Source organism: Natator depressus, chromosome 10, assembly GCF_965152275.1.
Source record: "Natator depressus isolate rNatDep1 chromosome 10, rNatDep2.hap1, whole genome shotgun sequence".
In the NCBI taxonomy this organism is placed as follows: Eukaryota; Metazoa; Chordata; order Testudines; family Cheloniidae; genus Natator; species Natator depressus.
The window spans coordinates 54,439,065-54,454,329 of NC_134243.1; the positions used below are offsets into that span (position 1 = coordinate 54,439,065).

Genomic DNA, 15,265 nt, shown 5'->3' on the forward strand with positions numbered 1-15,265 from the left:
TGGTTTTGGTTTAATTGATCCTGTCACAGTGTAGGGGGATGGACTTGATGGCTTTTCGAGATCCTTTCCAGCCCTACATGATTCCATAAAAATGCTCTGCATTTTATTATTTAAAAGGAAAGGGAGTGACCACATCACAATTCTGGCCATTTGCACTCATCGTAGAAAGGCCGAAGAATGAATGGGCTTGGGGAGACACTCTCACCTCTGGGGAAGTGTGGTTTCTTTTGTTTTGTTTTTTTAAAGAAAAGTTAAAGGAAAAAGTGTCAAGTTAGTAAAAATTAAAAGCAGGAAAAGTATTAATTTTGGTTTCTAACTTATAAAGATATTTTGAAGTACTAATGCCACTAGGGAAGTGATCATTTAAATCCACCAGTTTAATGGGCAGTTTTAAAATCTATTTCTTAACATGTTGTTTTCAAAATAAAACTAGCCCATTGTCTGATACAATTTTAGCTCCAGATCTCATATTTTGCGAGGCAGAAAATCTTTCAGTTTAATATTTGAATTGGGAGGCAGTGTTGCCTGGGGGATAGAATAGCTGACTGGGCCTCATGAGATCTGTATTCTGTTCCCAGCTCTGCCACTGCCTGCTGGGTGACCTTGGCAAAGTCGCTTTGCCTTTTATGCCTCCATTTCCCCATCTGTAAAATAGGAATAATGATACTTACCTCCTTTGTAAAGCTCTTTCAGATGTACTGATGTAAAGCACTAAATGAGAACAAGGTATCATTAAAAACAATAATTGATTCTAAGCCTGCATCTGGCTTGCATCTCTTTCCGATCTGTTGGTGAACTTGAAAAGCAGAGGGGAGAGAAATGGACTGAACACCAAAAACTGATACCAATGGAGACAGATTAAGCAGTGGGAAGGGGACACAGATGACAAACCATGATAAGATGGGTTATAAAAATCTTTATTGATTACTTCTCAATGGTTGACATTCACATGTCTTGGGCATATTTATTTGTATTGTTGTTCATAGTGTGACGGGTCACCTCGTTGAAAAGAAATTCCAGAATATACAGTAATGTCACATGACTAGTTTAGCCGATCATTTCTCAGGATTTTCTAAATCTGTTTTCAAATGGTAGAATATTGACCTCTGTCTTTAAACAATGGAGTTTATTGCAACATGTTATTGTAAAGCACAAATTAAACAAGAACGTTACCTCTGTTGAATACTTGAAATAAACCATTTAACATCCTATTTTGGGAATAAAGAGTTATAGATGTTATAACATTGCCTACCATGTGTAGAGATAGTGTGGGTATCCCTGACTGTATTTAGGTTGTGCCAGTTCTCTGACAAAGACCACTGCATTTTCAGAACAAAAACACCTTCAAAACTCAGGTGGTTGGACTGAATACACTGCTTCCTCATATATGATATGTGGTTTGTAGCTGATTGCTAGTATTTTGAGGGACTCTGCACTGCAGGATACAAGCAACTCCTATTTAAGTCAGTAGGAGTTGTTCATATCCTGTGGTGGAAGAAGAATAGGGCTCCTGGAAACCATGTTGACCTACCAAATCTAACCTATCATTCTCTTGTGATCTGCAGTGGATCAATATGGGAGAAATAAAAATTTCAGTTAAGAAAACTAATTTTGCACATAAATATCTCCTGCTTTTTCCTACCTCTGTTTCTCACTGCTGCAGTGACATCTAGTGGAACCAAAAAGCAAAGTTTGCTACAAAGGTCTATGATTCTGTTTCAGTTAATTATTTAACATTTGTACAGTGCCTTGAATGTGTAAAGTGCTAAGTATTATTAATTATCATCTGTCTTTTCATTTCTAATGTGTCTATTGCCCTAGGCTTCCAGACATTAGTCAGTGCAATTCAACTCTCTTACAGTTAACTTTGATGGGTAGTCATCTCATATTGCAGAGACTGCATAGTCAGAGGAGGTCTCCAGAAACACACCAGAGACTTGGAGAATGACTTAACAATCAGAGTCCAGCAGATTTTCCTAAATGTGACTAGGATATGCCCAGCAGTGTTTGGCCAGTGTGCACCATGATCATAAAAGGATTCACTGTCACAAAACCATACAATGCAAGAAGGCACAGACACATTATTAAACATTGCTGATGCTGGCAGGCAGTTCAGGCACTGCTCTGGATTAAATAAGGCAATCAGCAAGTGGGTAGGGGACGAGGAGACAGGATTTGCTGAAGCTATGGGACAGGTACAATGGCCGCAAAGTGAGAGCTGATGGATTTGCAGAAGTGGCACATGCAGTGGTATAATATCCAGGAGTATTGAAGATTCTGATGATGAAGCAGGCCAAACTAATCATGCATCCATTTGTGAGGGTGGGCTTAATAATCACAAACAGGGAAACTCTATTCTGGTCACACATGCAAGCACAGACCCTCCTCTCTGCTGCACAGAGGACTGCACTTGTGGTCAGAAAATACTGAGTGTCCAGACCAGGTGACAATCTCTTTCCTAAGGTATAGTCCACGCTGTGAAAAAGTCTGAGAACTCCTGATCTAGAATATACTTCTTCAGTGCTTATAGAAACAGATGCATAAGCAGCATATTACTAGCCACTGCAGCTTCTTGGTGAAAGGAGGTCATAAGAATGGCCATAGTGAGTCAGACCAATGGTCCATCTAGGCCAGTATCCTGTCTTCTGACAGTGGCCAATGCCAGATACTTCAGAGGTAATGAACAGAGGAGGCAATCATCACGTGATCCAATCCCTGTCATCCACTCCCAGCTTCTGGCAGTCAGAGGCTAGGGACAGCCAGAACCTGCAGTTGCATCCCTGATCATCTTGGGTAATAGCTATTGATGGATCTATGCTCCATTAATTTAATTTTTTTTGAACTTTGGTATATTTTTGGCATTCACAGCATTCACTGGCAATGAATTCTACAGGTTGACTGTACCTTGTGTGAAGAAGTACTTTCTTTTGTTTGTTTTAAACTTGCTGCCTATTAATTTCATTGGGTGAGCCCTAGTTCTTGTGTTATCTGAAGGAGTAAAAAGCACTTGCTTATTCATTTTCTCCACACGAGTCATGATTTTTTACCTCCATCATATTCCCTTAGTCATCTCTTTTCCAAGCTGAAAAGTCCCAGTGTTCTTAATCTGTCGTCATACGGAAGCTGTTCCATACCCTTAATCATTTTTGTTGCCCTTCTCTGTACCTTTTCCAGTTCTAAGATGCCTTTTTTTAGATGGGGTGACCAGAAGTATCAAGAGGTCAAGAGTTTGCCCGATTGAGTTTCCCAAAGAGAGATTTATATTATCGTTGCATTCTGTATTATTTTGGGTGAATCTTATAAGCAAGCTAACTCTGTTCATTGCTACTGAGTGGTGTTCCTCCTTTTCAGCTGTATCTTATTTTATTCTACAGGCACAGCTGATAGCTCAGTCAATTGGTCAGGCTTTCAGTGTGGCCTACCAGGAGTTTCTGAGAGCCAATGGAATTAATCCAGAGGATCTCAGTCAGAAAGAATATAGTGACATAATCAATACCCAGGAAATGTATAATGATGATCTTATACACTTCTCCAATTCAGAGAACTGCAAGGAGGTAAATTCTTTTTTTAATTTTTATTTCATGTTGTTAATCCTGTTTTCTTATTTTTAATATTGATGTACACTCTGAGCACTCAATTGGCATTTTAAGAGTACATTTGCATTGGAAATAAATGGTTTTATTAGTATTCAGCCTTAGGAGCTTTTTATTTTTCCTACCCATTTTACTTTCAAGGCCCTTCTGCTTCCATCATAATAATAATAATTACATTTACATTTCATATAAATGGGAAACAGTAATACCTTTACACCATGCTTCAGGTGTCAGTTACTTGAGTGTTATAATGAGGTGTTGATATAATAGGGGAGTTGGTAGTCAGGTTTTAATGACCTTGAAAATTCACATTTTAATAGATTTTATATCTGCGGTTTGGCACTAAGCGTCTCTGTAAATGAGCTGACATTTCTGATCTCAGTAAGATATGTTTGGTGTATTTTCTGTATTAAGACTGTGTGTTTTAATTCCATTCTAGAATAAAATCATATCTGGTTAATTTAAATGTTGGAGGTGCATATAGAAGAGAGGCCTGCTTCCAAAATATTACCTGCAAAGCCATGGGTGGAGGAGCATTCATCTGACATAGAAATAATGGTTTTTAATCAAGTTAGATAAAAATCATGGGACAGGATCCAAAGATAGATAATATGACCTTAAAGGCCAGATTGTTCTTTGTGGGTGTTTGAGGGCAATGGGTGGAACAGTGAGCTGTCCGCCATCTCACTGCTCCCCATGCAGGGATAGGGACCATTACAGTCTGTGTGCTTGGGGAGAATAGGTACTGCTCTTGGGCACCCCCACGATACAATCTCCCCGAGGAGCAAGTGGGATCATGGCAAAGGGTAGGTGCAATGTGTGCACTCCCACTGTACATGGGGAAGTTGCTAGGGGAAAGAAGGGATTTTGTCTCCTGAAGAGATTGCAAAACTCTTCCTTCCTCTTCCAGGGCTTAGGAGGCTTCTGTCCATCACCAGTACTGCTTGGTGGTTGAATACCATAGACTGTCCCTAATATAGCATTGTTTTTAGTCCATGAAAGAAGGGTTCTATGGAGTTCTGGCTCTGCATGGGACAAGCATGGCTGGCTCTTATGCTTCTGTTATTATCATAGCTCTTTCAAATCCCATTCATCTTATACTCAACACACTCCTGACTATCAGACTTCAAAGGGGTAGCCGTGTTAGTCTGGATCTGTAAAAGCAGTGAAGAGTCCTGTGGCACCTTATAGACTAACAGACGTATTGGAGCATGAGCTTTCGTGGGTGAATACCCACTTCATCGGATGCATGTAGTGGAAATTTCCAGAGGCAGGTATAAATATGCAAGCAAGAATCAGGCTAGGGATAACGAGGTTAGTTCAATCAGGGAGGATGAGGCCCTCTTCTAGCCACCCTGGACACACCACATGATCCATTGTCTGCAGCCAAACGCTGAGGTACAACCGCATTTGCTCCAACCCCTCAGACAGAGACCAACACCTACAAGATCTTCACCAAGCATTCTCAAAACTATGATACCCACATGAGGAAATAAGGAAACAGATCACCAGAGCCAGATGTATACCCAGAAGCCTCCTGCAGCAAGACAAGCCCAAGAAAGAAACCAGAAGAACTCCACTGGCCATCACATACAGTCCTCAGCTAAAACCTCTCCAATGCATCGTCATTGATCTACAGCCCATCCTGGACAACAATCCCTCACTTTCACAGGACTTGGGAGGCAGGCCAGTCCTCGCCCACAGACAACCCACCAACCGGAAGCATATTCTCACCAGCAACTACACACCCCACCATAGTAACTCTATCTCAGGAACCAATCCATGCAACAAACCTCGATGCCAACTCTGCCCACATATCTACACCAGCGACCCATCACAGGACCTAACCAGATCAGCCACACCATCACCGGTTCATTCACCTGCACGTCCACCAATGTAATCTACGCCATCATGTGCCGGCAATGCCCCTCTGCTATGTCCATCAGCCAAACTGGACAGTCCCTACGTAAAAGGATAAATGGACACAAATCAGATATTAGGAATGGCAATATACAAAAACCTGTAGGGAACACTTCAATCTCCCTGGACACAAAAAAGCAGATTTAAAGGTAGCCATCCTGCAGCAAAAAAACTTCAGGACCAGACTTCAAAGAGAAACTGCGGCGCTTCAGTTCATTTGCAAATTTGACCCCATCAGCTCAGGATTAAACAAAGACTGTGAATGGCTAGCCAACTACAAAAGCAGTTTCTCCTCCCTTGGTGTTCACACCTCAACTGCTAGAAGAGGGCCTCATCCTCCCTGATTGAAATAACCTCGTTATCCCTAGCCTGATTCTTGCTTGCATATTTATATCTGCCTCTGGAAATTTCCACTACATGCATCGGACGAAGCGGGTATTCACCCACGAAAGTTCATGCTCTAATACATCTGTTAGTCTATAAGGTGCCACAGGACTCTCTGCTGCTTTTACTGACTATCAAAGGTAAAGGGGACTTCTGCTCGGAAAGGTGACTACGTAAAATAAAAATAGCACTTTTAAAGATGCATCTTCTCTCTCTCTGTCAGACAAGTTGTACTACTACCAATGAAGTGGCTCCAGTAGAGTTGTGGCATTGATCAGCCTGGTTTCTTTCCCCCCGCCTCCTCCCCACCCTACACAAATAACAGCAGGAAAATTAACATCTGAAACCTCATTGCAGAATCTTCATTGTTGGTAATATATGAAGTGGAGAGAACTTCCCTTAAGTCAATACCAGGTTTAGCATGGCATGTCAGCATGACTTACGTTGATAATAATGGTGTACATTTCATATTTTACCTTTGAAATATGACCTTTCATCCAGGAAGGTCTCTAAGCACCTCAAAAACAGAATGAGGCACATGGGGCCAAATCCTGTTCCCACTGAAGTAATGACAAAACTCTCCTTGGTTTCAGTGTGATGAATATTTGGCCTGTGTTCTAATGGTCTGAGTGCAAAAAGCACAACTTCTGCATTTTAAAATGGTCTCATTTTGTGACCCTGGGCAAATCACTTAATCTTTCTGTCACAGTTTCCTCATCTGTGAAATAATAGGTGTAGTAGCACTTCCCTACCTCACAGGGGTATTGGGAGGATTCATTAATTGAAGTTTATAAAGCACTTTGAAGATGGAAAGCGCTACATGCTAAATGTTATTTCCAAGTGACAGGTCACATGATTTCACTGGGGGTTTTGCCTAAATAAGGGATGCAGATTTTGGACCTATACATAGGAAATGCAGTCATTTCTGGGTGAATCATGGTGACTGGAAGTGAAGGTGAAAATCCATATTCAACTGAAAACCAGTCCAGGTATACGTAAATTGTAATTTATAGCGTTACAAATAGAAACGGTAAAGAAATGGATGTGTGGTTTATATGGGTACAGTTGTTGGACTTGACAAGGTATTGTTTATGTACATGTAGCAACTGGAAAATATTTCAAATTGGTCACACAAGGGAAAACAAACTTAATTAGAAAATCTTGTTTTTACTTGTAATCGTAACTGATTAGATAAAAAATATGTGTAACTCCAAGATGCCAGTTTTATAATCACTTCTCTGAGCTTAAGCATGCTTCAGAGTAATGACTAGTGGCCGTCCTTCCTGCTGCCCATTGCTCCTTGGTTCCCAGTTCTCCTAACTGAGCATGTTTACGAGTAATGATGGATTGTCTGATCATGGTGAAGCTGTTGCACTCTGGCTGGATTTCAATCAATCCAGGGATAACCTCTGCAGAACCCAGTGAGCCTTCCTGGTTTTTACACAGAAGAAATCCCCTTCTGTGTCTCTTCTTAATTTAGAAGGCTGACCTGACTGTAGTGATATAACTGAGCCTTCAGTGCTAAATAGGCTTTGCATAGTACATGTAGCGCAGTCACCGCATTATTTGTTTGGGGAAATGTTCTTATCCAGTATTTTATTAAAGAAGACTTTCAACTTGAAAATCACACTTCTGGTTAGAAACATTATACATCCTGTAATCACAGGTAACCCCCAAGATTACTATATCTGAGAAAAAATAATGACATTTGTATTACAGTAGAACCTTGAGGGGCTAACAGAGATTAGGGCCCATTGTGCTAGGTGCTGTACAAACAGGTAAGATGCACAGAGAAATTAAGTGAATTGGAGAAGGTCACACTTGAAGTCTGTGGCAGAGCTGGAAATTGAACCTAGAACTCTTAAATTCCAGTGCCTTAGCAGCAATGTCTTAAGATCTCCCCTGAAAGCTGTATTCCAGTGAGGAAAATTATTTCTGTTTATTTAATGAAGCACATTATGTATAGTCAGTTCCACTGTTTCCCCTGTAGAGTCAGTAGTTTTTTAGTTTCTCCCTTGTTATAAAGACCTGTCTGAATTACAACAGGTGAGCAGAAGATCCTCTATAAAAATTATTTTAAAGGAATTAGAAAAAAATCAGAGCATCCTATTTAACTGGTGCTAGAAACTGGAATATGTGACAGGTACTCACTTGAAAAAAAATTAAATTGACTCTCTCTCTTGAAGTAACTTCTCGTGGTTAATAGGAAAGTGATTGATTTAGTTTTCTTTGTAAATGGTTAATTTTAATTAATTAACCACTGAAATAGTAGTGTTTGAAATTCAGAGGAAATGTAATTAACACAAAAACAGTGATTTGTATATATTTTCATTGCAGTTGCAGCTAGAAAAGCAGAAGGGAGAAATTCTCGGGGTTGTGATTGTGGAATCAGGATGGGGATCCATCCTACCCACAGTTATCCTGGCTAACATGATGAATGGAGGCCCTGCAGCTCGTTCAGGGAAACTAAGCATTGGAGACCAGATTATGTCTATTAATGGAACCAGTTTAGTTGGTCTTCCTCTTGCAACATGCCAAGGGATTATAAAGGTACCCAACACTTATATCTGTATACATGCATGTTTGTAGAGTGTGAGCCTGCAGAGCTGAGATTGTGTCTTTGTAAAGTGCCCTGCAAATGTCTGACACTTATATGTGTAATAACAATAATTCATGCTGTACTGGTGCAAGATAGACGCAGACATTCCAGGCCTTTCCTTTGAGCAGATTTTAGTAGGGACGAGTGAGTTAAGATTATGTAAGGAAGAAGAGCTGCAAGAGTATTTCACAAAGACTAAATAGAGCCAGACCATGCTGCACATATCTCCTAGAGAGGACCACATGTGGACCTCTACACTTACCAATGTGAGGGAAACTCCGCTGTATCCATAACACTATCCATCCTACGAACTATGCGGAAGACTTTCATTTGGAGTCCAGTGTCCATGCAAGTGGAAGGAGTGGTGGACTGGAGGGAGGAGTTGGCAGGTCGTGAGATGAATCAAGTGGATGCACTCTGTCTTCCCTGTAACCGCAGGAAGGTTCCCCAGAGAAGATGCAATCCAAGGTTGTATTATTTTTGGCCACTGTTGCTAGTACAGATTCATATCCACCAGGGTTAGTAGCAGCTGCCAGCTATTGATGACAGCTTGCATTGTGCCATGTAATTCTGATCAGAGCAAGTCGAATTGACCTGGTGCTTAAAGCTCTCATAGACTTTAAGGTCAGAAGGGGCCACCATGACCATCTAGTCTGACCTCCTTCACCCTGCAGGCCACAGAACTTCACCCGCCCACTCCTGTAATTTGCCCATAATCTGGCTGAATTACTGAAATCCTCAAATCTTGATTTTAATAATCCACCATTTATTCTACTTCAGATCAGCAAATGACCCATGTCCCAATGCTGAAGAGGAAGGCAAAAAAAACCGCAGGGCCTCTGCCAGTGTGACCTGGGGGAAAATTCCTTCCTGACCCCAAATAGGGCAGGGGTTAGACCCACCAGCCAGACACCTGGGAAAGAATACTCTGTAGTAACTCAGAGCCTTCCCCATCTAGTGTCCCATCATTGGCCACTGGAGATATTTGCTAATAGCAGTTATGGATGGGCCATGTTCCATAGTTTCAAAACTGAGCTTGCTAAATTAATGGAGTAGGCAATCTCATCGTACAGTCCCCAAGCTCCTCATTACTCTTATTAAAAACTGAAGCGAAGTATTTATTTAGATATTCATTTAATCCCCATCATCAGTTCTTAGAGGTCTCACTTCTTTCCTTGCTTTCTTTTTGTTTATACGGCTAAAGAACTTTTTAACATTGACTTTAATTTCCTTTGCAAGGTCCAACTCTGCCTGGCTTTTAGCAGTTCTCACTTTTCCTCTATACTTTCTGATCTATGTGAGTTAGTTTTCCTCACTGACCCCTCCCATCTTCCATTCCTTGTAGACTTTCTGCTTTCTCTTAATAACCTATTTGAGGTGCTTGTTCATCCAGTTTGGTCTGCAACCCTTCCATATGAATTTTTCTTCTTGCTCGGGATGCAGGCTTCAGATAGTTTATGCAACTTTGACTTAAAGTAATTCCAAGCCTCCTCCACATTCAGATCCTTGAGTTCTTCAGTTGACTTCCCTAACTGATTTTCTCAATTTTTTTTCAAGTTTGCCCTTTTGAAATCGGGGGCCCTAGTTGCAGATCTAATTTTGTTTATCCTTGCATTTAGTTTAAACTGAGTTAACTCCTGATCACTCAAACCAAAGCTGTCCTCTACAGCCAGTTCTTCTATGAGGTCCTTTCTACTTGTCAACACTAAATCTAAAATGGCATCACTTCTTGTTGGTTCGGTGACTGTTTAGTGAAGAAATCTGCCCGATGTCCCATCCAGGAATATCTTGGCCCTACCATTATTAGTAGCACTTCTCCTCCAATGTATAACCGGGAAATTAACATAAGAATGCCCAGTCAGATCAGTTGTCCATATAGCCTAGTGTCCTGTCTTCCGACAAGGGCCCGTGCCAGATGTTTCGAACAGAATAGGGAAATTTATCAAGTGATCTACTACCTGTCATCCAGTCCCAGATTCTGGCAGTTAAAGGTTTAAGGACACCCAGAGCATGGGGTTGAATCCCTGTACGCTTGGCTACTTGACATTGATAGACTTATCCTCCATGAACTTATCTAATTCAGTTATATCCAGTTATACTTTTGGCCTTCACAGCATTCCCAACAACGAATTCCACAGGTTGGCTGTGCACTGTGTGAAGAAGTACTTCTTTATGTTTGTTATTGGGTGACCCCTGGTTCTTGTGTTAAGTGAAAGGATAAATAACACTTCCTGTTCACTTTCTCCACACCATTCATGATTTGATAGACCTATATCAAATCGACCCTTAGTCATCTCTTTTCTAAGATGAACAGTCCCAGTTTTTTAAATCTCTCCCCATATGAAAGCTGTTCTGTACCCTTATAATTTTTGTTGCCCTTCTCTGTACTTTTTTCCAATTCTAATATATCTTTTTTGAAATGGGGCTACCAGAACTGCATGTAGTATTCAAGGTATGGGTGTACCAGGGATTTATATCATAGCATTATGATATTTACTGTCTTATTGTCTATCACTGTCCTAGCTTTTTTGACTGCTGCTGCACATTGAGCAGATGTTTTCAGAGAACTATCCACAATGACTCCAAGATCTCTTTCTTGAGTGGTAACAGCTAACTTAGACCCCATCATTTTGTATATATAGTTGGGATTATGTTTTCATAATTATTTGCATTTATTTTGCATTTATCAACACTGCATTTCATCTGCCATTTTGTTCCCAGTTACCCAGTTTTGTGAGATCCCTTTGTAACTCTTCACAGTCAGCTTTGGACTTAACTATCTTAAGTCATTTTTTATTGTCTGCAAACTTTGCCACCTCACTGTTTACCCCTTTTTCCAGATCTTTTATGAATATGTTGAACAGCACTAGTCTCGGTACAGATCCCTGGGGGACACCATTGTTCATCTCTCTCCACTGTGAAAACTGACAGTTTATTCCTACCCTTTCTTTCCTATCTTTTAACCAGTTACTGATCCATGAGAGGACCTTCCCTCTTATCCCATGACTGCTTACTTTGCCTGGGAGCCTTTGGGTTGGGACCTTGTCAGAGGCTTTTGAAAGTCCAAGTACACTGTACCCACCAGATCACCCTTGTCCACGTGCTTGTTGACGCCCTCAGAGAATTCTAATAGATTGGTGAGGCGTGATTTCCCTTTACAAAAGCTATGTTAACTCTTCCCCAACATATTGTTAATCTGTGTGTCTGATAATTCTGTTCTTTACTTATAATTTCAACCAATTTGCCTGGTACCTAAGTTAGGCTTACTGGCCTGTAATTGTCAGGATCACCTCTGGAGATTTTTTTTAAAAAAACAGTGGTTTTGTTGTTGTGTGCTTCCTTGCTTGCTGTGTGCCTGCTTTATTGAAGTTTATAGTGTGGTCTATTTGGGGGGCTGTGTGCTGAGCCTAGTAGCCTGCAAGGCTGAGAGCTTCCACATGAGGTTCTAGCCTGCCATTCTTTGATCCCTAATCCTTTTCGGATCCCTTTTTCATAAGCAACCAGAGGAGCTAGCGAACAAGAGCAGGAAACAGGAGTTTTCAGAGGGGCTTTAGAGACTGAGCATGACAGCCAGTTACACCTAAATAACATTCTCTAAATTTAGGCCAACATCCCCTTCCCTTCTCCCCTCCCCCACAAAAAGGAAAAGAAAACACACACACAACCCTGCAAGAGTAAAAATCACGCCGGCAGAAGTCCAGCCCCAGAGTGGGAGCTAGCCAGTTTATTGCACTGAATGCAGCATGTATAATTACCTGCTTTATGGTCAGGTGGCGTATGTGTGCATTTGGTGCAAGCAGCTCATGGCCCCCAGAGATTGAGTATGGGCTCTTGAGAACAGAGTGGCTGAACTGGAGGAGCGAAGGGAGACAGAGAGATACATAGAAGAGACTTTCTGGGACACAATAGAGCGGTCCCATCCCCCATCTGACAGCCTCTGTGCTGTTGAGGAGGATGAAAGTCTGTGAAAGAGAACATCAAGCTGGAGTGGAGGGAAACAATCCCATAGTTGGGACCCTCCTTCCGGATGATGCCATGGTACCCTCTCACACTGAGTATACCTCTTTGGGGGAGGGGACCCCTGTTACTATGAAGAGAGAGGTAATACAAATGGGGGAATTAATTATTAGAAATATAGTTGGTTAGTAAATGACTGGGAGAACAGCATGGTGAACTGCCTGCTGGGTGCAAAGGTTGTGGTCCTCTCAAGGCATCAAGACAGATTTATGTGCAGTGCTTGGCAGGAGCCAGTAGTCATGGTACACGTAGGTATGCATGACATAGGGAAATGTAGGAGAGAAAGACCCTGGAAGCCAAATTTAGGCTGCTACATAAGAGATTAAAGTCTAGGAGCTCCACGGTAGCATTCTCTGAAATGCTTCCAGCTATGCGCAGGGCCAGTTAGATGGGTAGAACTGCAGGGTCTCAATGTGTGGATGAGATGTTCGGGGGAGGGATTTAGGTTTGTTAGGAATTGGGGTACCTTTTGGGAAAGGAGGTGCCTATAGAGGGAGGATGGACTCCACCTAAACCAAAATGGAACCAGGTTACTGGCATGTATACTTAAAAGTCATAGAGGAGTTTTTAAATTAAGGGCTGGGGAAAAGCCAACAGGGGTAGGAGAATCCGTGGTTCGCACAGACACATCTCTTAGGGGGAGGATTTATTAAAGGGGAAACTCTATGTCCTAGTAAAGAGGAGAAGAGAGAAGTTGATAAAGTACAGGTAGGAAATTAATAGAAAAAGTCCAACAAAAGAGAGTCCCATTCAATTACACCACATGAAGGTAGACAACTAAATATTGACAAATTGTATAAGTGCTTGTTTACAAATGCTAGAATTCTTAAGTACTGAGATGGGTGAAATTGAGTGCTTGGTATTACATGATGATGTTGGTAATTAGTCTCCCATGATCACAAAATTCCCAGTAGTAGTATTTAATTAAAAATACCGAAAAGATCTCTATCCATATCCACATCAGATCCAGGGGATTTGTAGCAGATTCTAAGCACTATCCCAGTGCAACCTCTGTTATGTTTCTTCTCTAAAGTGATTTTGACCCACACGTATGCCATTTTATCCATTCCATCACTTCTAATTTCTTTACAGTCTACCTTGTCATTAATGCACAGTGCTGTTCCACCACCTTTTTCTTTACTTCTGTCTTTCCTGAATAGGACATACCTTCAATACCTGTGTTCCGACCATGACTACTATTCTACCGTATTTTTGTTATCCCTATATCCTGCACTAGTAGTTCTAGTTCCTTCATTTTGTTACCCAGGCTCCTTGCATTGCTGTACAGACATCTTAGTTGTTTTTGCTTGGCTTCACCCAGATTCTTCACCTGATTAGGTATAGTCATTTTACTGCCAGTTAAGCCTACCTAACTTACTGTCAGTGATGTTGGCACTGCCTTTCCTCTTGTTGTCCATTCTCCTACACTCTGTTGTTCCTTTATCCACTGCTGTATCCTCTTTTATTTGATTTTCCTCCCGGTTAATGTTAAAATCAGGTGTGAAGATTACATGAGCATCTCCCAACCGTCTCCCCCGAATTCCTAGTTTAAAGTTCTTTTAATCAGTCAACCTCCATCCCAGAAGTCTATTTCCCTCCCTGCTCAGGTGGAGTCCATCCCATGAGAACAGTCCCTGTGAATGCCTCCCAGTGGTTGAACATCCCAAAGCCTTCCTCATAGCACCACTGCCTGAGCCATCTGTTGATCATCATAATCTTGTCTCACCTTCACTGTCCTCCTCTACAGACAAGTGGAATCCCAATCATAGGGTTGGAAGAGACCACAGGAGGTCATCTAGTCCACCCCCCTGCTCAAAGCAGGACCAACCCCAGTGAAGATCACCCAAGTCTCCCTTTCTTTAAGCATCTTCCCCAGCCTGGCATAGTTTTCCTAAACGTTTCCAAGTAAGAATCCAGCAGTACCATTTGTTCCGATGTGAAGGAGAGTCAGTGGATTCTTTCCTGCTCCCATTAGGATCCTCTTCGCCTCATGTCCACATCCTCTATCATTAGCTCCCAGCAGACAGAACACTCATCTGTGCTTGGGATCAGCCCTGGTGACAGGCTGTCCATTTTTCTTAATAGGAAGTCCAAGTCACACCGATCTGCCTCTTTCTGGAGCATTTCTCCGGCATTCCCCCTTCTGTTCTTTCTGGCTATAATTTGTCTTGTCTTCTGTTCCCCCTTGTAACCTTCTGAGAGTCATCCTCTATCCTCCTGGGGCTCTGAACTCCAGCTATCTCCATTGTCTCTTCCCCTCTTCTTGTAGAATAGTAGCACTTCTCTTCTTCCTTGTTCTCCCAGCCTGCCTCTCCCTTTCATTTTCTAACTCAGCAAACCTGTTCCTCATCTTTATTTCTCTTTTACTAGCCTGTTTTTCCCTCTGCCTTGTTCTTATAATCATATGTTTCCACTGCCACTTTCCTTATCCAGCAGTGTACCCTTACAGTTCTCTGATCCAGGCCTGCACTTGCAAGTCTTGAGGTTCCTCTTTAGCCTCCTCTCTCCTTTCCTCCATTAGCCACTCAAATCCCCTTTGAAACTCAACCATAGTTTCTAGATGCATCTCCAAACTTCGGATCTTCTCTTCCATCGGCCCTACCAGTCGGCATGTCATGAAAATGAAACATCTTTTAGGTACCCCCTCCATAATAATATACATCCTGTAGCTTCCACTTCCAGTCATCTTCATTGTGAGCCAATCAGAACTACAGCCCACAGTATTGCTAATGCTGTTGGAGATGGTTTGGCG

The 15,265-nt window shown here is 41.7% G+C and overlaps 1 protein-coding gene across 8 annotated transcripts in view; it reads left to right on the forward strand.

Annotated features, from left to right (window-relative positions):
- APBA2 (amyloid beta precursor protein binding family A member 2) overlaps positions 1–15,265 on the forward strand; it is a 202,525-nt gene that overhangs the window by 171,236 nt on the left and 16,024 nt on the right. For all 8 annotated transcript variants that reach the window (XM_074966195.1, XM_074966201.1, XM_074966196.1 and 5 more), the window contains 2 exons: positions 3,375–3,554; positions 8,235–8,447. In XM_074966195.1, the coding sequence (XP_074822296.1) occupies positions 3,375–3,554; positions 8,235–8,447 (393 nt within the window). The remainder of the gene's footprint in view (positions 1–3,374; positions 3,555–8,234; positions 8,448–15,265) is intronic.